Source organism: Megalops cyprinoides, chromosome 5, assembly GCF_013368585.1.
Source record: "Megalops cyprinoides isolate fMegCyp1 chromosome 5, fMegCyp1.pri, whole genome shotgun sequence".
NCBI classification, from domain to species: Eukaryota; Metazoa; Chordata; class Actinopteri; order Elopiformes; family Megalopidae; genus Megalops; species Megalops cyprinoides.
In genome coordinates, this window is record NC_050587.1 from 13251719 (window position 1) to 13276599 (window position 24881).

Here is a 24881-nt window from a genome sequence, read left to right on the forward strand (position 1 = left end):
TTAAGGCCATTGGCCTTAGTCTATCTGAATAGACTATGGACAATATCTTATACCCATGGACAAAACAATATCCAGTAGCCAGATAATAAAAACCAGACATAAAGTCCAGTATAGCCAACTTCAAGTGCAAGTGAAAACAATTTATTTTTTCATTAGCATTCACTACAAAAAATACAGCAAAGTATATAACATTCAATTTCATTTTTTCATTTAGGTGCCATTTCATTGTGTATAAATAGTATAATGTATAAATGTTTCAATAATGCAAGGTCTTTCATGTCAAATCATAAGCAATTATACATAATAAATAGAAAAGAGCCCAAGCCATTCACAGGCACTGACTGAAACAGTATTTTCATCAAAACCCTTAAAAAACCAATGCATAAAGGCATAATCAGAAAATCACCATCACCCTTGTTTCATTTATAAATATGAAAATATATTATGTATCACATATATTATATATATCATATCATCTCATAGTCTTCCACATGCTCTATGTAAAGTGACATTGCTACAAAAAAAAACAGTGAAGTTAATCAGTTTTCTTGTTGCCTCCTGCATCTCTGTCCCCTGTGTGGTCCTTGTTCCTCAGCGCTGACTTTGGAGAACCTTCTCCACTGGCTCCCGGAGCTCGCAATACGTTCCCGTCTGTGTCGGAGACCGCTGAGCCGTTTTGGCTGTCTGAGGTGGCGTTGACGTCCGTCTTGGCAGCGGCGCAGGTATCTGACGCGGGAGTCCTGACAGGAGCCTTGGCCTTGGCTGCGGAGGTCCAATCTGTCGACTGAGCCGCGAAGAGCACGCGGTACACGGCCCCTTCCACAGGGGAGAACGGCCAGGAGGAGGAGCCAGACAGCATCATCCTCGCCTGCAGGGGGAGGGGGGAGGGAAGGGGAGGGGACAAAGGGGTCTCACTCTCACGCAACACTGCAGATGATCCCTGGTGGGTAACAGAGAGAATCAGCTGAGCAGCTCGCACGACCAACGGGGACAGACGGTAAATGCTCCCACCTTCAGCTGCACCGGTCGTGTGGCATCAGTCAAGTAAATGTGATTAAGCATTGAAAAATAAAAAGATAAATCGTTATATAATCAGCATTGAATTTGAAAAACTTATCTTGCTTTTTTTTTGTTAAGTTCAATGACAGTGTATTCATGTATTCAGTGTTCAGTACCCTTTCATTTTACAGGACTGCTACATTTCATTCTAAATAATAAATAATCTTTTATGGCCTGTAATTGCATAACACTACAGAACAGTACCTAAGAGCTGCATGCAAAACAGCAAATAAATAGAAAAAAGTGGGTTGATTTGAGTCTACACAGGTGAGGTCCAGGGAAAGTCCATTCACGTCATTATTAGATATTTTAATGAGTAAGATTTAACAGTTCACAGCTAAGAGATAAGAAGTAGGAAACGATAGAAAGATGCAATAAATTTTCTCGGGGAGACATTCCATGATGTAGTGTTAGGAATGCAGAACACTACTTTGGAAATAAGAGATAAATGTTAGACTAATACCAGGATTAAAGAAAGAAAGACTTCTAAAGTTTGGGAACTTGTGATGAAAGTGCCTATGATTAAGTGAAGCCTTTTTCAAGAAATCAAAGAACGCTGTAATGAAAAAAAAAAACAGGAATGGGAATACCTATCAAACACAAATACAAGCCAGGAGTTGAACCTGGATTCCATGCTGAAACATTAAGAAATACCAAACAAGCAAGGAAGAAGGACTATATTTTAAGCTGCATGTGTACACAGCCCTATCCCATAAAATACTGCACATGGTAAAGCATAAGTTTAAGCAAAAAGTTCAGTAAAATCTCATTTTTGTGAGTGCACTTTTTAATCTAGGCCTTATCATCTTAAACAAATAACACTATGCCTATTAATCTATAGATGCTGTGCAGGAAGCCAAGTTTATTTACTTTTCACCCTAAGTGCACTCTACCTGATCACAATCAGTACCAACAGAGACTGCTATGTGACAATGACTGAATGAGTATCTGCTGGGTGGAAATATACACTTGTGTGTGATGAAGTGCAATGCTGCAGTAGTATTTTACATTATTTCATCGTCTATAGCTCAAGCTGTAAATTTCTTGCTTTTAACAGACTGTTTCCCCTGCAGACTAACATAACTGAATAATATATAACACAGCACATCCACACAGAAGTAACCCCACGCAGGAAATATGTACAGAATTTTTGTCATACTTTATTCCATCTAATGTAGGCCTAGTAATTCACGGTGTGTAGTGTGGCTGTAGGATAGTGCCGAAAGGCACGTGTGACTCACCTTGTTGACAACCAGAAACACAGTGTAGACGAACATGAGGTGGTGCTTCTGGAGGGGGAGGTACTGACTCTGCTGCAGAGAAAAGAGGACTGCTCCCATCAGGGTTACCTTCGTGGGGCTGCAGGAATGACAAGAGGTTAATGGAGATATGAGCCTTTTACGCATCATGAGCCACAAGCACATTGCTCATTCTGTTACTAGTTTCTCAACCTATGCAGTAAAGAACCAAAAACCTTATAAGTTCAAAAAAAAAGCTCCATTTGGATGGAATGGTAGTCCAGAGTTAAGACCTGTGCAGTGTTTTCCTTCAGTGCTACACCTTTCAAATTGCATCCTGTGTGCCCATAGCTTTTCCTTTAGGTAGGAGTGTTAAATTCTGAAATGTGAATTGGTGATGTGAGTGAAAACTAAATTTACTGTTTGACCTTCGTGACCTGTGGAAAGGTCAATTAAAGAATGGTCGGCAGGTACATAAATAAATAATATTTGGGAATGTCACAGAGTCAGTGCTTGCCTCGGTGACATTTCAAGCTGGATGAACATTCCGCATCTCAAAGTCTACCTTGCCAAAACCGAACTACTCTGTCTATTGCCCCCGCAAGGATCTCACTATTAGCCTTGATAACACAATGCTGTCTGCATCCAACACTGCCAAGAATCTTGGTGTAGTTCTGGATAACAAGCTGTCCTTTACTGAAAATATAGCATCAGTTACCATGGAGCTGTCAATTTGTCCTCTATGGTTTAAAATTCAACCAATTCTCACTACATATGCTGCCCAGCTTATTGTCCAGGCAGTTATGCTGTCCCGACCGAACTGCTGCAACTCTCTCCTTGCCAGCCTCCCTAAATGTGCAATCAGGCCCCTGCGGCTCACAAAGAATGCAGCTGCTTGTCTTGCCTATAACCAGCTAAAATAATCACATGTCATGCCTCTCCTCAGCTTTCTCTACTGGTTACCAGTTATGGTCAGAATAGAATACAAATCTCTAGTCCCAGCAGCACAAGAAACTGTACCCTCTTAGCTTCAATCCATTATCACGCCATACACTCTTCTCTGCATCCTCTGGTCACCTTATTGTTCCCCCATCTTCTCCATCATGTCAACTTACTATGTCATCTTAATGTGTACACCCCCCGCTCCCCAATTTCCACTCCATATCTGAAATGAGCTTCCCACTAGGTCTGCACGATATGAGGAAAATCTGCGATGTGCGATAACATTGTTCAGCACTGTGATGACGATATGACTTGCGATAAATAAACACATATTGAAGTGTGCATATTAGCTATACAGTTCCTATGTCTTTCTGCTTTAATAGGTACACTGCTAAGTACATAGACCCCAAACATTGAATAGCCTATGCCCATTGAATGAAAAAATGAAATAAATTATTTCAAACATGCTTTTATTGAATAAATTGCACATGAATACCCAACCAATTAAACAGAACATTAATTTAAATAAGACATTATAACTATAAGAAATCGAAGTTTAATTTCCCCTGCTCCCTTTAAAATATTTTCTTCTAAACCAGAGGTGCCCAAATTCTTTCCGATGAAGGGCCAAAAATTAATCTGGATGGAGGGCTGCAGGCCAAAAATAAATGTTGATGTTATGTGAAATTACATTACATTAAAAATGTGTTATATTTTATAGAAAATTAACATTCTAAATCTACAATAAAATTTCAAAATAATAAAATTATTATAATATTACTCTTTAATCTGCTTAACAGTAATTTTATTAATTTGCATGATGACTGTCAAAAACATAAAACATCCATATACTTCTTTTTGGGAGCATAAACATATTTAAAAGGTAAGACACCTTTCTGACAGAAAGTGCATGCTCAAGGTGCTTTAGAAAATTAAGTTGAAAACAGCTGTATTGTCCACCTTTGTAATCAAGAGTGGACATTTGACTTCAACTTGCAAAACTGACAAAAATATAAAGTTAAAAATCATAGTGACAAAACTGAATTACAAATCAATATCAGATCTTAAATTTACATTGAGCAACGTTTGAGTTACACATCATCACAAAATGCCCCCATATGGTAGCTAATGGGCCACAATATCAAAACTAAAATTAGCTTCTCATTTCAATTCAATTTCAATTTTGTTTTTTAGTAACGTTGGCTAACTAATAACACCAACAACAGATCATTGGTCGGAAATACAACAGAATCCGCTAACACGAGCTGTCAGGTTTGGCATAATTATTTTTCTTAATTGGTAGTGATTTCGGACTGACTTGTGTGACTGAAATACCAATACTTTGGTTTCCTTACTGAGATCATGTCAACTTAAAATAAAACATGCATTTTAGCCATCAATTTCAACACTCATTCCTGCGCAGAATTAGCCACAGTTTGTTTCCACGGTTAGCAGTTTATTGTAAGTAAACACTTGGCAGAGTGGTGTTTTAGTGCTTTTTCCAAAGTGAACCTTGTCGGGAATCTGTTTTGATAGCGTGTAAATCGATTTCAGCTTTTTATGTGATGTCACTTGAAATCAGACTGGCAACCCTGTCGAAAAGGCAGACTGTTGTTTATCACAAAGACACGCTTCTTTAATGCATTTTATTTCTTATTCAACCAGCGCTCGCTATGGCCCTGCCCCTTTCCACTCATTGGTGGAACATCAGTATTAAAGGGCACGTCATCTTACCTGGAAGAACGTGGCGGTGGGAGCGCATAGCTCATGGCGGGCCAAAACAAAGGGAGCGAAATTGGGCGGCCCTGTGATAGGTCAAATGTTTGCATGCTGAGTGTGAATGCATGGCGCGTGTAAATAAAATGATTTTTCTTATTCATCGCGTTTCAGGCAGTCTTTTGCAATGTGTTTTGTTTATTGCGTATGTTCATATCGCGATGACGATGAAAATGCGATTTATCGGTCAGCACTACTTCCCACCAACTATCAAGTCACCAAGACCACCTTCCACCGCAGATTGAAAACTCATCTGTTCAAACTGCATTTTGGCTCAACTAACCCCAAAGTACAAACATTAATAAAATACCCTCAAATATATTCGTTATACCCTCACACTTCCTCTTGCACCTCTTATTGCACTAAGCAGAATATCATGTCATATACGTAATGTAATATATGATGTAAGACATAATACGCTGGTCTGGATAAGTGTCTGCTAAAAGACTAAACATAAAAGCAATGTGACGTAGTAGGCATGGTACACTACTATTATGCTTTATTTCGTCACTCTTGTTAAAGCCTGTAAAGAAACAATACTTTTAAATCTGTTTAAATATTTTTTCTAATTAGAGTGATTAGAATATGCATTTTAACTAGGCTCATTTATTTTAGTCATTTTCCTAGTCTGCAGTCATAGTTGTAGAATTTCTACAATACTGAGGAGAGGAAACCAATTAAATGGCCTAAAATTATACTTTGCTTTGAAGGTGTTTTAATATTGAGAATGAAATAGGTTGGACCAAGAGCGGGCTCTTCACTGTAGAGGGATCACAGGAATGAAGCAGCATTCTCAGACAGCACTGGCTTCTTTTTAATCAGCAACAAAAAAAAACGTGAAAATGTCAGTGGCGGTGGAAAAAAAATCAATACAAAAGCTATTATATTACCTGCATTCTTAGATGCTGTGGGCTTTCTCTGAAATTATGCTTTCTCTTATCTGTCTGACAAACACAGCCCCAAAGCCCATAAAAAGACAGACAGCAGATGACTTGTCAGTCAGTAGTCCAGATTCTAAGCAAAGGCAGCACACTACACCACTGCGGGAGGGAACGTATTGAGTATTCTGCACATTGAGATCTATGCTTTTTTAACCAGGACTGACAGCAGCAGGGCAACTTACTATGACATCTTCAGAAGCTCATTGGTCTCTGGTCTCCATATTCCTCGAACCAGCTGCTCAAAGTTACTTATCAGCCCACCCCCTGCACCTGTGGTGGAGAGAAAGGACATCTGAGGACCCCTTCCCCTCCCCACCCAATCTCTAGAAGCCAAGCGTCTTGCTGAGTGTGCACTATTCGCTGCTTCTTTTATGTTTTTTAGCTGTTTGTTGGTGGCCAACATGTGTTTTTAACTAAAGTCAAGGCACATAATTGAGGGCAATTATCAATACAGATCCAAATTGGTACCTTCTCGCCATCTGGGTCTCCATAAGCTTTTAACACATGGATGGGATGTGGGGGTGAGTGTTTGAGGGGGGCTGTCAGAGAAGATGCAGTAGGATGGTTGTGATGATGATAATTATATATATTGATCAACAAATGTTAGGACTATCAGATTGTCCACCAAGATGTTTATTATTTCAGATATCTGCTTAGGAGCCCGTCTTGGACAAAGTTAAAAAAGTGTTAAAATAGGAAAAAAATAACCATTGTTAACATAAGACATGAATTCTAGACATAACATGATTATCCCTCACCACCACAAAGATGCAGAATATTTTATTCATGTTAAAACCACCCATGCACAAAGTCTGGAACAAAACACTTACAAAAATGAGGGACGGATAGAAATCATGTGCAACTGCAAGAGCGTGGTTAATAAGTGGAAGCAGAGATACCTTTGGCCCAGCCCACAGCGATCATCACCAGCAATCCCTCCTGATAATGCTTCCGGGCCTGCGCCACCCCTCCAAGAACCTTCCATGTGCGGGTCACCTCCTTCATCCCAGACAGAACTACCCGGATAGGCAGGATGGTAGCACACTTGTACACCACGTCCTGGGGGCTGTAGAACACCAAGTACCTGGGAAACATGGGGAGGGGAGAGAAAACCTCTCTCATCCATTTGTCAGTTCATCCATTTCAGGTGTTCTTCTACATCTAGACTTAACATAGGATAGATACACTTGCTTTCTGTGCTGGAGTTGTTCAGTACACTCTCAGCAGGTGGTGCTATTTAACAAAATAATCTCTTTGTTCAAAACCTGTGCATTTCCAAAGAGCTGATGGAAGCAACATTTTGTGCAAATAGGGACCACACAGAAATATTTTATTGAAGGCATGCTCACAGTAAATAAAGCACATTGGGTTGACTGGTGGAACAAAATATTCAAAGTTAGAGTGTGAAAGATAGTGACAACATGTCATTTCACAGTTGTACAATGATGACATAAACACTTTATATAAGATCAGACTTCAGTGCAATACTGAAATAGTAGAATATATATATAGTTTGTATACATATACATATATATATATATATATATATATATATATATATAGGTTCTACTATTTCAGTATTGCAATGTGTGTGTGTGTGTGTGTGTGTGTGTAATGACTACCATATTTTGCAGTCCTTGCAATACTCAATGTGTGCATTGCAGCCCTACAGCCAGATACTTTAATCATATGTTCAAGCTACAGCAAAGACGAAGACCAACCACTCTGATTGGCCATTTTACCTTTCATCACAGTCTATGATGTTTGTTTTAAATTACCCAGTGCACTGTGTGTCTGTGTGTGTGTGTGTGTGTGGACTGAAAAACAATTTCACTATACCGGGTAAAGATAATAAATAAATGTGAAATTGATTTTTTTTCTATTGCTCCAGACACTGAAAAAACATAAAGGCAAAGTCTGATGTGCCTGTGTTGTTATTTCAGTCACGTCCCATTATGGAAGTTCTCAGGGATTTGTTGTTTGGCTGTGTCTGTGTTTTCCCATTCAGCCTGCTATTCCGGCAATAACCATTAAAGTGGAGACTCTTCTGGTGCTCTTACACCAGAAACACAGGGCTTATTTAAAAAGTTTCCACATCTAACTTTACCCAACTTGTCTGCTGAGTCGCTTACCATCTGTAATGACAGTGCTGTTTTCAAATAAGGATCTGAGGCCAGAGCAAAAACAGTAACCATGTTTATCTGACAACTGCCACAAAATCTTTACATTGTTCTATGCCCTTTCAGATCTTATACTTTCATATTTGTTACGGCCTTAACTAGGCTGCACACACACGCACACATGCGCACAAATGTGCACAAATGTGCACACACGCGTGCATTATTCCCATTGGCTAAACATAAGAAAAATCTATCGAGGGCCATTTATGACAAAATAAAACAATGTATGTGAAATGACAAATAGTAAATGAGGAAAAGGAATCTAAAATAACAATGAAGCTAAAATGATTCTAAATGACAATATGTCAATGGGGAAACAAACTAGCTGATTGGCAATCAAGATTGTTTATAAAGAAATTCAATACAGGACAAGACAAGAAACTTGATTTTTGTTTGTTTTTTTCTAAAAGATTTTTTAAATATACTTTACAGAAGGCTTTTTAATTTGACATTTCTTCATTTTAATGTTATTTCTCTGTTTCAGCTGACGGGGAGTCCAGAGGACCTTTCAAAATGAACTTCTCCTTAAATAGTTAGCAGTCATTCAGAATGAAGGAGAGGTCAAGCAATTGCACAGAAGGAAATTTCTGCCACAAAAGAAAACCTGAATTTTCACAACATTGACAAGTTTTTCCAGTTCTATAAACTTAGAAAACTTAATAAAATTTATTAAAATGATGTCAAAAGTATTCATTATAATGAGATCTTTCACTGCACAGTTCTGTTCCACAAAATATGGAGTGCTGAATGGCTACTGGACATTATTTCCCACAACTTGGTATGATATTCCTGACATACACTATATGGCCAAAAGTATGTGGACACCCCTCCTAATTATTGAGTTCAGGTGTTTCAGCCATACCGATTGTTAACAGGTCCATAAAATCAAGCACATAGCCATGCAATCTCCACGTACAAACCTTGGAAGTACAATGGGTCATACTGGAGAGCTCAGTGACTTTACATGTGGCACTGTCATAGGATGCCATCTTTGCCACAAGTCAATTCGCGAAATTTCTGCCCTGCTGGATCTGCCCCGGTCAACTGTAAGTGCTATTATTGTCAAGTGGAAGTGTCTAGGAGCAACAACAGCTCAGCCACGAAGCGGTAGACCACGCAAACTTACAGAGCAGGGCCGCTGAGTGCTGAAGCGTGTAGCACGTAAAAACCGCCTATCCTCTGTTGAATCACTCGCTACAGAGTTCCAAACTGTCTCTGGCTGCAACATCAGCACAAGAACTGTGCGTCGGGAGCTTCATGAAATGAGTTTCCATGGCCGAGCAGCTGCACACAAGCCCTACATCACTATGCGCAATGCCAAGCGATGGCTGGAGTGGTGCAAAGCACGCCACCACTGGACTCTGGAGCAGTGGAAACACGTTCTCTGGAGTGATGAATCACGCTTCACTATCTGGCAGTCTGATGGATGAATCTGGGTTTGGCGGATGCCAGGAGAGCGCTACCTACCGGAATGCACAGTGCCACTACTGTCAGCCAATCGGGGCCTGGCTAATGAATATGAGTGAACAAATATACCACACTAATTTAAAACAGCCAGTATGTACACTATATGGACAAAAGTATTTGGCCACATCTGTTTTTCAGGGTTTGGGCTAGGCCCCTTATCTCCAGTGAAGGGCAATCTTAATGCTACAGCATACAAAGACATTTTAGACAATTATATGCTGTACTTTGTGGCAACAGTTTCGGGAAGGCCCTTTCCTGTTCCAGCATGACTGTGCCCCTGTGCACAAAGCAACATCCATAAAGACATGGTTTGACGAGTTTGGTGAGGAGGAACTCCAGTGGCCTACACAGAGCCCTAACCTCAACCACACTGAACACCTTTGGGAAGAATTAGAAAGCCGATTGCGAGCCAGGCCTTCTCGTCCAACATCAGCGCCTGACCTCACAAATGCTCTTTTGGATGAATGGGCACAAATTCCCACAGACACACTCCAAAATCTTGTGGAAAGCCTTCCCAGAAGAATGGAGGCTGTTATAGCTGCAAAGGAGGGGTAACTATATATTAATGCCCATGGTTTTGGAATGGAATGTCTAATAAGCTCACATAGGAGATGGTCATGATGGTCAGGTGTCCCCATACTTTTGGCCATATAGTGTATACCGCAAAACTTCCAATAATAGCCCCCAATAAACGCAGGTCTCTTAAAATCGCCAGTATGCGCGACCCTTTCAGTGAAATAAACGCCCGCCCCAAATAAACGCCAGGGAATAATATATTTATTTTTCATGACTATAAAACAAAAGAGCAGTGGGTTAAAATGCTTACAGTAGTCCTATTTATTTTTTGTGGCTAAAAAAACGAAATAACACAAACAAATAGTTGTTTACATTAGGCTGTTTAAGTGAAATGAGGTTGTTTTAGTGAATTCAATTTGCCTCATGCGTGTTCATCTGTTCAAAAATTAGATTAAACAATGAACAAAACAAGCTGTCTTTTGGATCATGGTAGCCTAAATTCACAGTGATACTGCTATTCTTACAGACTGTGCTCTCCCATCATCATGCAATGACAATGTTTAACTTTATTAACAATTCCTGTTTGAGTTGCTACCAAAGGGCATTGTATAATGTTTGTTAAGTAGGCTACTTGGGGGGAAAAAAAACATGGTGAATTTTCCTGGTCAATTCAGCTACCAATAACTTGCAGAAGCCTGGGGGCTTTAGGTGAAATAAACGCAGGTCTCTTATTATCGCCAAGTCTTCAATAAATGCCGGTAAAGTTAAGTAATTAAAGCAAATAAACGCCTCGGTGTTTACTGGAAGTTTTTCAGTATATGCATGGGCACAGAAACACGCACACACACATCTTTCTAATAATAAGTTGCTTCAATTAAGGTAGACCTGTATTTTAAAATAACAGGATATTTTCTCAAAAGGATAATTTATTTAGTCAAAAATATTAAACACATTTCACATCTTTCCCTACATAACTCCATGGCAAAAAGTACTGGTATTGACCTGTTATATGAAATAACTTAGACATAACTTACCATGAACTTGAAATAACTTAACAAAAGTAATACAACTGTTCATTATTATGTTCTGCATGCAGTGAAATTGACTGTATGCCACTGTCAGCACTCCTTGAGATTTTGAAATCTAAATATTAGAAATATAGCATTTCAAACTCAGGAGAAAGTTACCACGTCTAAGTCAGCTTGATGTTTGATATTTGGGTTTGACATGGGAAGGGGGGCATATGTTCGACGATCTTTGATTCATGGAGCGCAGTGATGGTTCTGGTGGTTCTGGCCTGCGTTTCTTGGCCTGCACTTGCTGCTCTCGCCGAGTTGTCATTTGTCACCTCCTCCACAGCCTCCACCTGCTCTCCTGGCTTTGACTGCCCCTGATATTCCCTTCTCTGTCCCTGCCCACAGCTTGCTGTCTGGCAGGCTTTTCTAGGTATGGAGAATAATTCTCACAGCAGGGGTGCCATGGGGGTGAAGCTAAAGGTCACTTTATTTTCATGTTGTCAATAAAATAATTCATCTTTTCCTAATTTAAAGACGTCCTGATTGAGATCTCTGTATCATTTTATTTTTGGCAAACAAGCAACTATAACATTTTGGACTGGCTAACTTCAGATGCCTGTTCTGTGGCTTTCACAATAGGGCATGCATTGATCATTGTTCCATTGTATCATATCAGCAATTTCTGGAAGACAAAATACCACTAAATGTACAAAAATATGGTTATTTCAAGTGGCCAGTTAGTTAGTTAGTTATTACATTTTGAGAAACACAGCAGCACTGGAAAAAGCCATGAATAATGAATAATATGAATAATAATGACAGAAACCATAACTACAATCACATATTTCATTGTCATGACATTATTTTTTTTCCATGCACTTCCATGCATTATCCTATTCTCTTTCAAGTCCCCAAATGATTTCTAGGAAGACAATCAACAGTATGTAACACGACAGCATATGCACAACCTATCACCATTGGTTGAACATGAAAAATAAAACAGCCATGCAGTAATATGAACGAAGAAAAGAACAGAAACTAGAAAACAGAACGTTTTTCTATTTTTCCCCATTTTTTTCCAAATTGGTATGAACCGGTATGAAAGGATCACTGTGCAGTGAAAAAGGGTGATGCTCCTTTACCCCAATAGAGGGCACTACTACACAAAGTTGCAGGATTGGCAATGAACAGGCTTGCAACTGCAGTGCCATTATTCTCCACCAGCTAAAAGAATTTACACTATTAATTTAATAGATTTGATGATCCTTCAATATTCCTTCTTCTTCCTAATATTGCCTGGAGTTTGTGGTTGGTTTTACTCTGAATTCTTTTCCTCTCATGTTTACATTCTTCTTGCAGGAAAGAAGATGTTTCAGTAAACACAGACTGTGACCCTTATAGGTTGAGGCGTCTGTGCGCCTTATTTGGACTACAGTTGTGTCACATTTCAACATCTTAGAGAAAGTGTACAGAGGATAAATGGAGAGAATGTGCTTTAACAGCTTGAATACAACTAAAAGAAATGTATATATGACACAACACATATTTTGCTTGTAACAAAAGAAACACTGAAAAACCAGAACACTGATAATTCATACATAAATACATGTTTTAAAATGTTTGTTCTGAGCAAGCTTCTTTAGTGTAGCAGAGTGGTAAGGAACAGGACTTGTAACCAAAAGGTCGATTCCCCATTGGAGCACTGCTTTTGGGGAAGACATAATGATCAGTCAGAAATATGTTTGTGAGTTAAGAATAAATTATGTAACTGCATGTGATAAGACTGGGTTCTGAACAAGGAACAGGAAGAAAACAGGCAACTGGAGTTGTCTTTCATGCAAACTGTTGCATGACTCACCAAATTAGGGAGGCCATCAGCACGTTGCAGTCATTGGAGAGAGGTGCAATGGGGGGCTCGGCCAGCATCAGGCTCGACAGAACCGCCCCTCCGAAACAGTAGAGCATGGAGCTGAACCAGCAGGCGAAAGGACTCCGCCGTGCCACCTCCACAGCCCCTGTAACCCAGAATCACCACAGAAGCCAATGGGACACATGCAGGCCTACTCAATGCCCAGATCAATGCTAAAAGATTGGATGTATTCATTTAACAAGCTAAACAAAACTCAGTCCATTCACAGCCCATAACCTATGTGATACACAGATCGTTCAGATGTTCAGATCGATGCTGCATAAATCAATAATCAAACCAGACAGTCTGTAGCAAGCAGTTCCTTTTAATACCCAACACTCCCATTCATTCTGAAGAGCCTATTCAATATCATACTAATGTTTAGATCAATACTCAAATATGAAAAGAACAACCAGATAACTTATGGTTAGGGTTGGGGCAGAAACATCTAGCATATTGCTTTTATTTAAGTATAATGAAACACACTGTACTCAAGGCACAAGTCAGTATTTTGTGTCTTTCTGCTGTTTTACCTCCAGACTATTTATCGCCTTTCTGCTCCAGGTTCCTAGGAGCTTGGAGAGTAAATCTGTCCTTCAATTTGCATTATTGTACATTTATTCAATCTAGAAGTATTGAACGTTCATTATCAGGCCTGTCAAGGAGCAATCACAACTATTTGTGGAAAAACCAACAGCCCATTTCAACACATTTCTGGATCTGAAACAGACTGATAATATTTCAGATTTGACACTGCAAACCTCATAAAGTCACAGCATAAGTACAGAAAGTAGTACTTGTTCCATTCTAAGCGAAATTAATTTTTTTGTCTACAATAGGAGGAAGCCATATGGAGCTGTGTGTTTTTGCATAGTATCTATCAACTAATTAACCAGAGTGAAGACAGTGACAAAGGTTTCAAAAGGTTGCATTATGGGAAAGAAACACTGTGGAAGAACCATCCACATGGCTGATTAAATATTAACATGGAAGACACTGATTTGAAACAGGGCTGATGATAAAATGCCTGTAAAGAACTAAAACAAGTGATTTACAACATTTCCACTGATATACATTTCAGAGATTGTCACTGACAGTAAAACACATATTGAAAAGGTTAAAAAATAATAAATACATCATTTTAATTAATAATGACAGTGAAATATGTCAAAACACACATTTGAAAGTTTCCCACCATCAACTCCAATACAAAAATTTGCTTTGCTCCTTTCCACCTGAATGACTGCAGCTTTGAATAATTATTTTTAGCATTACTGAAGATGTTTGCAGATGGAGAGCAGCAAAGCATGAGATACAGCAGTGAGTCAGCCAAACAACATTCCGGTGCCCTTTTTGCTTAAAGGATTGCCCTTTTTCCCTTACTAGGGTTGCAAAATGTTGGCCAAATCACACTGATGCTACAGTTGTAATCTTGAGATTAGGACAGATTTAGAACTTAAGTTCCAATGAGGATGCAACATGGAAAGGGCTCAAACTGCACTGGCTGGGCCCATTTGCCAGTAAGATCAATTTTCATGCTGGTTTTCATCCTGTTCCCAGTTTCCAATAATGACAGCACTGCCCCAATGAGCACTTTCCACATTCCTTGCCAGCATCTGATTACATAGATTCTTCTACAGGGCTCTGAGTACTGCATGCTTGAATGCAAATATGCAAAAGCTCAGCTGGCAAGAGAGAGGTTGTAAAAGGTTGTAAAAACCTGGACCTGGACTGCCCATCTTTGTCTCCCTATTTGCATAAATGTAAACACAGACTTTCGTGATATGGTCTTCTCTAAAAACATGACTAGATCACACAGCAATAATTGATAATATAAATGAACATTAAAAATACATAAATTCAAAGTGGTATAACTCATACAACATAATTTTGCACAAGTCTTATGTGAAACAAGTCAGAGATGATGAAATGGAGCATAGGTGACAAGCCAAATCACTTGGCTTAAAAAAAAACAATAAACAGCAATGGTATTACATATATAAACATGACAAAAGCCCCATGAGATGAAGCATCTCATGTTTGAGGAGGTCCAATGGTTAATGGTTAAATTCTCTCATAAAAAGCAGTGTCCAAATAGAATAGAATAGAATAAGCTTATCAACTATGTCACTGTCAGCATGCCACCCTATGTTATAATTTCCCTAATATATTCAACACAATTCCAATCAAAACTATCAATATGCACACAGATTTGATGAAGTTCAATCTTGTGTGAGTGGAATTTAGTGCACATGGAAAGCAGGTACAGACGGGTATGTTCCTCATTCCAGATACTTAAGCGGGGACTGAAAAGTTCCAGATAGGTTCAAGATTCAACAGGGCAAGCCTAAAAATAATCTTATCAAAAATGGAGATTCCATACAAAATTTGTGTTTGTCGCTCAAGCCAATAATGACTCATTCTGACTACTCTAAACATCCAGAAGTCTGCCAGTTGGCTGGCTTTGTCCTTCCCCACCTCACCCCCTATTGCCCCCATACCCACACTTCTCAGCTGGATACTGAGAGAAACCCTCATGCCAGACTACCGTGTACAATGCTGTCAACCACAGCACCCCATGTACAGATCATATAGTCCTTTACAACTGGCTGCCCCTCTGCTGTTGGCCTACTCAATATCACATTTTCCCTTGGTGACTGAATGAGGAGCCATCAGAACAGCTGTGATTTCCATGTGCTTCTGAGGTCTTTGGGACCACCTGCCCAAGGTCCAAAACTGTACCCCGACATCAGTGCTCTTCTTGGAACTGACCAATCCAAACAGACAGGTTTGGAATGTATCATTGAGTCAATGTATTACAGGAAAAAAATTAACTTACCTTAGGAACTGTGCATTAATACGCTATTTGCTGTTCTTGGAAAACTGTATTCAAGAGATTTCTGACACCTTTGGACTGTGCTCTGCCCTTTTACTTAATAACGCTCTGTAAATCACACTGAATAAGGGTATCTATCAAATAAATTAATCATAAATATAAATAACAACCCCCTGTGGTGATGGCTCTTACAGTCTTTATTATTTATCCTAAAAGATAAATAATAAGATTGACCAACATGAAAATATACACTGACAATACTTTGAGTCATTAACTTCATCAGGAAACTGAAACACTACAACAACAACAACAAAGAAAAAGTTCTAATTTGGTAGTAAACAACAAAAACCAACATTTAAGCCTAATTCTGTCTAGTAAGTGATTTTAATATGATAAAAGTAGGAATTTTAAGATAAGGTCCAAAAAGACAAATTGCTTACAAATTTTGGTCAGAGATGTAGTAGTAAAGAAAAATGCAAGATTACTTTATAAGTGATAAAAATCAGTTTCAGTAAAACAGGAGAAGGAGCATAAGATGTTCAGCTGTTGTTCAACCAAAATGTAATGAACAGCAGGAGAAAGCCTTGAAGTTATACTTACAATCTTCTCTGTGATAAGCAACATTTGCACAACAGGCAATGAAAACAGGCTCATGAAAAGTGACAATTCTGTCCATGGCAACAAATGCCTTTGGACACTACAGATGGCTACTAGCACAATAGTACCCATCTGGACACAGACACAGATATATGATGCAGCAGTTTCTGTATCACCATGTTAGATATTAATATGGTTACATCTCTTTCCTAATGGACACTACCATGCAGTCATAAATCATTCCAGTTAAACATAGGTTACAGGACATAATCTTCTAAAAAGCTGTGAGAGCACAGAAATAATTAGTTTATATACTGTGATGATAGAAGTTTGCTATTGCAAATTCCCAATATCACAGTCTTTCAAACACCAAAACACTGCGCACAATAGGCATGCACTTGGTAAGACAGAGCCATCTTAAGCAACGACTTGTGTCAACACTGATCATGGAGGTATACACCAAGGAGCAGAGATGGAGGATGTTATGGTTTGTTTAGTAACATACCTGTCTACTGGATGACATAACCTGCAATACCATCAAAAGCAGTCAGTTAATTACAGATGTATAAATCAAAACAGAATTTGTATAATCTAAATATATTCATTGTGTTTATTTTACAGGGTGGAATTAAATTTCCACCTGCACATCTTTTTTAATAAACAGATCATGTGCACATTCCTTACAATATGAGCAGTATTGGTAAAACAGATCTAGCCACCTACAGAATGCATTATTTGAAAGCTGATTAAGTTCATATATGTGCAGGGAAAGAGACGTGTGTCTTCATTTTCAAAGGAAAGGCAACACTGGCCATATTAAATAGAGAGAGAAAGGCTCTCATTGTGGCCTGATATGAATGTGGCTGCGCTGAACTTCCAACAGTCTGACTCTGTCCAATGTTCTTGTGTCTCGAACGGCGGCGAACCTTCTCAGCCAAGCAAGATAATCTAGGGCACTGTCAACATAGTCAATTATTTACTACACTCAGACAATCTTTCCTTAGTTGGCAACCTGCATAACAACCACAAGCAGCTTCCACTTCAATCCTCCATTTCCTACACCAGCTACCACAAAAGGGTGGTTCAAAAATGGCTGTTTCACTATGTTCCCAGACATTAAAATGTTACACTGCAATGTAATTGGACATTATCCTAACCTTCAAAGAGTGTAGTAAACAGGGCCTCAGACAAGAGAACCCAGGGTGGGCAGTTTACATGACAGTATTTATTTTGCAGACACCCTTATCCAGAGTGGATTTACAGTGTTATATTGCTGTCATGAGGGACAGAAAAGGGCAGAGAACAGGTTTCACAAATGTACGATAAGAGGGTATATGCAGTGTATAGGAAAGTCCACATCTACTGAATGCCACTTCCTTGTTGCTTTGCATAGATTCTTCTCGCTCCCTGCATCTTATGCATATATTTTAATTAGTTCTGTCTGGAATGAAAATTCAAATGTAACCTTCACTACCATAATAATTCTAGATTTAAAACTACAGGCAGGTACTACTAGACACTGTTATAAGACAAAATCTCCCATATTTAAGGGCATGCTCATTATCATAAGAGTGGGATTAAACTGCTTCCTGTTAATTCACTCTACAGTAATATGATCCATGGCCTACAATGCCACAATGAATTTAGTTTATGCTAACTAAACAAAACACCATCCATCCTAAAACTGAATGAAATGTCAACAAATAGGTTTTGTCTGCAGTCTCTGTTCTACTTCTTGAATGGATCTGAGATTGCATTAATCTGCTTTTAACTATTGCTGTGTATCAGTATTTTCATTTTGCTATGCTTTTCATTTGCTATGTTTCAGATCACAATATCATCACAATGCTCATTATGACATTCTCCATCATATTACAAAAAAGCACATAAATCTATGTGCATAGTTTCCTATACGAACTTCGAACTTCATTTTGCATACTGTCATTGACACAATAGTTTCTCAATCTTTTGTTTATCAACAAAAATAAAGACCCTGCACTGATTTCAACAACATGACATGCAACCTGTCCATGCACATAATTTATGATAAAATTAACTTGACAGTGATGACTCAAACAGCATTAATATCATCCAAAAGAAAACCAGGAGTCTACTGTGTTGATATAGTTTCAGGCCTGTTTTAAATTCCACACACAGGTGTGAGAGCACATAGTGCTGACTTCTCATGACCTCCTGAGACATTTGCAAACGCAGGAGATGCCTGGGATGAGCCCGCAGTGAATAGGGCAGACATGACCCTGACCCTGACCCTTCCAATTTCATCGCTCCTGGTCTGTCACAACACAAGCCATGGTGCCTCCAATTGGACAACACGTTCAAAAGACATTCTTGGATTTCTTATCTTAAATATCTTACCAGGACTGAACAAAGTTTTCAAAGTAGGTCACCCCCTACAGCACTACTTCATTTGGCCATTTAGAGCTCCTGAAAGGACGGCACAATGGGACCGTATACTTATTTTTAGATAACGATGTTCAGGAGGGACTGTTCCAATTTTATTCCAATTGTCATATCGTTTATTACAATTCTGACATATAATGTGCCATTATGATATTTAAAAATCTTCAACTAATGTAACAGGGTGCATTAAAAAGATATCACCCACTTACAGTTAATATGACTTGTTTATGGGGCAGAGGAACCTCTAGCACTGAAAATCAAACAGCTGTTATGGGTGCACGCTAACATCAGTTGTGACAGGAGGTAGCTACAGTGCATGCTTCCAAGTATAATCCAGCATAAGGCCATAGGATATATAGCAAGCACACAAAATTATGGGGTGATAAGACCGTCTAAGTACCATAAATAGGTGTTTTACAACAGCATACTTTCCCATCGGCTGTTTGCTTTCATAATAGCCAAGTTGGTGGTCAACTGTGTTTTCCCATGGGAGCTAGAAGCTCCTTGGCTGTTCCCTGAGAGGCCTACAGCACCTCTACAGCACAGGATACAGCTAGCAAATTAACACTGGCATACACAGTACCTTTCATTTGCCTGCAAGATAGGAATACTCAAATGATTTTGTTTTAATTTTTCTCCATTTCTGCATGCGTTTTATATAGTAACAGAGCAAGCTAGGAAGCTATCTATGTGTCAGGTCAAATAAATTCACTACACCACTATTTGGCAAGGTGTATGTACAAATGAATTACAGTCTGAGCAAACATGAGAAGTTTTGATTTAAGAGGAAAAAATGTCAATGGATCTATGAATGAAAGGTTTACATAGTGGTGCAATGATAGCCATGTTTTGAGCAATAAAAATGTTATTTTTAAACAGCTGACTTTAAAAAAGTTCAAAATATTTATGAAAATCAACTTACTATAAGTGATAACCCATCGCAACAACACTTCTACTGTGAGTTGTGCCAATATTCATCATATACTTTGGCTTCTCATGTCTTATGTCTGTTAGAAAACACACAAACATTAGATATAGACTTTGTTTTCAGCAATACCGGAGTACTACAGTGTTATGCTAAGAGTTCCAATTTTAGCTTCAATTATCCAATTTCAAGCATAAACTAGGTCATTTGTGCATAGTCTGTAACGTAGCACTGACACATTGGAGTAGGACCGTTTTGTCAGCATATTCCAAATACTAAACTTTGAAAATTGCATTATAAACAGACGGAATAAGTCCAGACAATGTTCTTCTGTTATTCTCCTCATTTTTAATGGATGTGGATGATGTGTAAGCTACTATTTAAATGTTTGATAACTTTGTCAATTGTATCATCTCATAATCCAATGTATGTCAGCAAAACATCTTAAATATTGCCCCTTTCAAAATATACAAAGTCTGAGAGATGCAAGTGCTAAGTTTAAATAGACAAAAGTAAAACAGGCTCCTGTGTTGGGCCATGAAATCAGATCATCTCCATGGCGGCTTTTGACAGTGAATTTCGGGGTGGGTGGTAGCTAATAGAGAATCTCTTTGCTTACTCTCTGAGCACTGATAACAAAATTCTTCTGCTGGGGACAAAAGGATATAGGGTTGAGAGGCCAGAGAGACAGAGGAACCAAACAAGGCAAGCGATTCCTTTCCAATTTAAAATAGCCTGGCGTTATGCCACAGCACCCAGCACAACAAAAGGGGTTGCTGGGAAAAGGTCAAAGCAGTGCATTAAAAAGTGCACCTGTTGCCACCGCCATTATCAGAATAGGCTAACATCATGCACTTGGCACAGATTCATTTCATTCCAGGCTTTTTTGTCAAATAATATGTTTATTAGTTTTCACAAAGCTATAATTCTCAAGGGAACTGGACAAATTTATACCATACCAGATGATAAATAGTACGCATGAATTAAAAATGTTGGTCCGGACATTATCTTCATTTTTTTTTTTTTATTTTCTTCAGCATAAAATGGCACTGTACTTGTAAACAATAAGCTGGCTGATACAAGGCATTTACATTACAGGTTATGTAATGTAAATTTCTTATTTTATGAATACAAAGTCTGCTTACTCTGATGGCGCATTCTTATGTTCTAACTATTCAAATGTGCATTATGTCTGTATTTGGGTCATATCTTTCCCCAGTGCACTTGGACGTTGAAGATGTGATGGAAAAAGCATTGGCTCTGATGAAGCACTCCGAATTATTGATAAATCTCACTTCCTGCCCACAGCTTCCTCCTGGCAAAAAGATAACCACATACCACTGGGTCACAAATAAAAATGCTCCTGACACTCAAGTTATCCAGATATTCTCTACATCCTGCAGAGCAATTACATGGCACTTTAAATTGCAGTATTGTTAGCCGATATAAATCCCATACACGGTAGTCACTTTTATGGCAGATATTTCCTACGTTGTTTCCCTAGCAGAGCAGCACGGATGTAGTCTACAGATTTTCACAGGGCTGCAAAAAGGATATTGTAAGAAATGAAATTAATGAGATAAAATGATTCTACATATAAGCAATGAAGATGCCAATCGTTAATCTATCAATAAATCACAGGGGTAAATTCTGCGGTTAATTTCCGTAAAGAAGGCTACTTTTGGTTCTACTTTTTCTAACTTCCCACATAACCATGGCAAAGTTGCTAGGCCCATGTTTTCCTGGCCCTGTGCCTAAGGACGCGATATGCATGGAATGCAAATAGCTTTAGGAATCAGATTTTTCTACTCCCAATGAAATTGCTGCTGTTTTAATTTAATGGTGATCATTTCAGCAGCCTGAAATGAAGGCAAAATGGGTTCATCTACTTTTTCACATTCTGTCGAGTCATATTAGATGTACATCCCAGTAGTCTGCAAGCGTTTACCTTTGTAATTAAGAATACTAACCACCAAACTGTCAACGATCTGATTTAAGTGCAATTTAAAGAGACACTGAAACAAATGTCGAACTCTTCGCTGTTTTACGTTAGACGGTGTTGACTGTGGCCTGAACAATCTCGTTACTGCAAACTGCACACGCTTACAGACGTCAAGGAATTGACCCATGTCAGACGGGTTTCTTGGAACAGGTTGCTGTCACGAAGGTAGAACTTTGGTTGAAAGTTGGCTATGCTGGATTAACAAACAGCAACATAAAGCATGAAATTGGTGGCCTGTCAATAACGAAAGCTAATGCAAGCGCTTCCAGTTTGAACCTGACAGCTAACAAATGGCGTGAGACTAGTTACTGCACCCAAAACATCCGAATAGTGAAGTTTTCAAAACCGGAAGATCTTCGCTACATCCTATTAGCTACATGATCGCGACTGTGCTCTATAGCAACACCAGGTTCAGATATGAACTTTCTTGTTTTCAAATACGGCACTGGAAGCTAGCAGGTTTGCTACCTGGTTAGTGGGTTCAGTAGTTAGAATTGGTTAACATTCATCAGAATCTAACATCCGCGAACTTCCTAAATTGTCCGATGTTTCCTAGTTTAGCTAGCCACCCATCAGCATCACCGACATGTTTTGCACACCCACTCTGCCTTTGCTTTGACAGGGAAGATTGCTTCCCTAACAAATCTGAGCTTTACCAGAAAAAAACTAGCTAATTGTATGTTTCGACAAGCTCCAAATGACTCATTCAGAGCGAGCAACGTGGAGCTGCTATGTTAGATAATCTTTCCCAGCATTCCGTTTTACCTGTGCAACCATGATCAAAGCAGGTCCATCATGCATCATTGTTTAGCTAACGTTACGATCATAAATAAAGTGCTGTATAAAGAATATAGGCTGTCTCATAAAGCTATGCGACTGATCAGCTAGCTAAACGAAATGTTCAGCAATATTACTAAACAGCGAACTAACTAACGTTAGCTGTGTGCACACAATAGTCGGCAAGCTAACTCAAAAACGAGTTAACGTTAGCTATAGATAGACATCTTACCTGTCTGTTCCTTCAGAGCCATTACAGACACAATGTAATGCGCCATGTCGAATAGTGGATACATGGAGAGCTTGGACATCGCAAGGGAAAGTTCGTTTAAATTCAGGAAGACGAACAAATCCATTTTTCTACAGCTACCACCCCAGCCAAGTTACTTTAGCAAATTGTGTGGGTGCCGAGTTTCACTGCACTCGTTAAAACATAAGCCCAGGGTTAGGTGTCTTAACCCTGAATCGCGCACAGCTGGATCTGGTATCAAGATGCTTCCAGCTGCTCTGCGAGCTGCGAGCGCTTATGTATCTCGACCAAAAGGAAATGCAACACCCTGCTTGGCCAATGTTCAGTTGCATCCGCCACTGTTAGATCCCTCTACTATGGCGGACGCTGCAGGCACAGCGCTCATTGGGCAGAGATGTGGGGTTGCCAATCAGATTAAACCTGGAGTGCTTTTAGGCAAGGGGTAAAATGTCTGAAGAGCGATTATTGTCACTGATAAGATACTTCTGTATCTTTGTGTAGGGAAAGTGATACTATTGCTAGTGTAATGTTTAAAATCTCTAATTGTCAAACATTCAGATAGCCATTTCCGTCATTAAAATGAGCAAGGTGTGGATGTAAAATTAAAACGTAATGTATTTCTCACTTATGCCAAGAGAATAAAAGGAATTGTTTATTTTCATCTGAATTTGAGAATGTTTCCTTTGAAAATACATATCGAGATCAAATCATCGTGAGACAAATATAGCTCCAATATGACTTCCAGGTTGTGTTTGAGGAGGTGTGTGTTTTCCTTTCTGCATTTATTGTACTGATCCGCAATTTCTAAATAGTAATCCTGTGCATGTGCTCCCTCTGGATCGTCAGCTTCCGCATAAACAAACTGCTGTGCAAGGCTTTCGTCGCGGGTCACGTGTTTCAACAAAGAGGATTTGCTGTGCAGTGTGCGTTAAGCAGGTGCATTTCGTATCTACTGGATATGAGCATAACTTGAGAATGCATCATAATATGTTGATATATTTTGTATTATGCTCTCTTCTGGTTTCTAGCTGTTACCTCCATGCATTACACGTTTTCCCAGTATAGCACCACGCCTGAAGCATAACGTTTTAAGGCAATTTTGTAGCTATACCTTCGTGCAATATCTTTCACATTTGTGAACGTGAGGTCTGTGTAAATGTCACTTTAAATGTGTTAAACAGGAGGTTAACATGAATATATGAACAGAGTGCTTGTAGATAAAAGAAATGAAATTTGTGAGCTGTATTGAACACTGCACAATTACCTCTATTTTGTATAGATGGAAGCAACATATATGTCTCCCCTCTCTCTCTTCATGTCTGTCTCCATATCATCTGAGCAACAAGTGCTTCTGCAGCATCACCCCCCTGCTGACTAAAATTGATCTGCCTCAGCAGACAAGATGTCCTGAGCACTGCTGCACTTTAAAACGCATAACATCCCTGCTCTGACTATTGTTGGCAAGAAGAGCCCCGCTCATCTCCTGTCTAAGATGCCTACTGTGTCACCCCTGTCCACCACACTGCCTCTAGACTATTGCATTGAAATGATGTATTTTTGAGATTATTTCTCTGTTAACATTCAATTAACCAATCTATTAATTTTTAATTCTTACAGTGCATTGTGACAATCTTGATTGATAAACTACTGATTTAAAATTATTCTCTGACCCCAGGAAAAGGAGGTCGAGAGACTCCTTGAAGATAATAGAAAAGATAACATTGGCAAAACATATAGGGCATCAGTTCATTTCAGCAGTTTATCAGAATAGTAGCATTCCACACTGAGGTGGACAGGGGATCGAAATATTGGCCTCAGGCAGGTTGTGAGTGGGGACCACAGAGAGAGAGAAAGAGAAAGAGAGAGAGAGAGCATGTAGTGGTTAGAATGGAATAATTTTATATTTTATATTTTATATTTAATAGAATGGAATTCTTTTTTGACAAAAGAAAGGCAATGCTTTATTTACTGGGTGTAATAGTTTGAAAATGTTCACAATTTCATGGTCCTTTATAATGTCTTAACATTT

At 39.0% G+C, this 24881-nt stretch overlaps 1 protein-coding gene across 2 annotated transcripts; it reads right to left on the minus strand.

The window, feature by feature from the left end:
* Nucleotides 1-220: 220 nt before the first annotated feature.
* tmem38b (transmembrane protein 38B) lies at nucleotides 221-23191 on the minus strand. 2 transcript variants are annotated; one of them, XM_036530192.1, is made up of 7 exons: nucleotides 22835-22891; nucleotides 16983-17003; nucleotides 12994-13150; nucleotides 6856-7040; nucleotides 6139-6226; nucleotides 2301-2418; nucleotides 221-868 (listed from the first exon to the last, which is right to left on the minus strand). In XM_036530192.1, the coding sequence occupies exons 3-7, from the start codon at nucleotides 13098-13100 to the stop codon at nucleotides 536-538; spliced, it is 831 nt and encodes a 276-aa protein (XP_036386085.1). In that variant the 5' UTR covers nucleotides 13101-13150; nucleotides 16983-17003; nucleotides 22835-22891; the 3' UTR covers nucleotides 221-535. The 2 variants fall into 2 exon arrangements, with proteins under 2 accessions (XP_036386085.1, XP_036386083.1); XM_036530190.1 differs by lacking the exon at nucleotides 16983-17003 and having other exon boundaries at nucleotides 22835-23191.
* Between the last annotated feature and the right edge of the window lie 1690 nt (nucleotides 23192-24881).

Bases quoted from the DNA above. Each gene is read 5' to 3' on its own strand.
- tmem38b (XM_036530190.1), bottom strand. From the start codon at position 22,958: ATGGATTTGTTCGTCTTCCTGAATTTAAACGAACTTTCCCTTGCGATG. The intron at 7,041-12,993 runs GTGAGTCATGCA...CATGTTTCCCAG, and splicing joins CTGATGGCCTCCCTAATTTG to GTACTTGGTGTTCTACAGCC. The intron at 2,419-6,138 runs GTAAGTTGCCCT...TCATTCCTGCAG, and splicing joins GAGCTTCTGAAGATGTCATA to CCCCACGAAGGTAACCCTGA.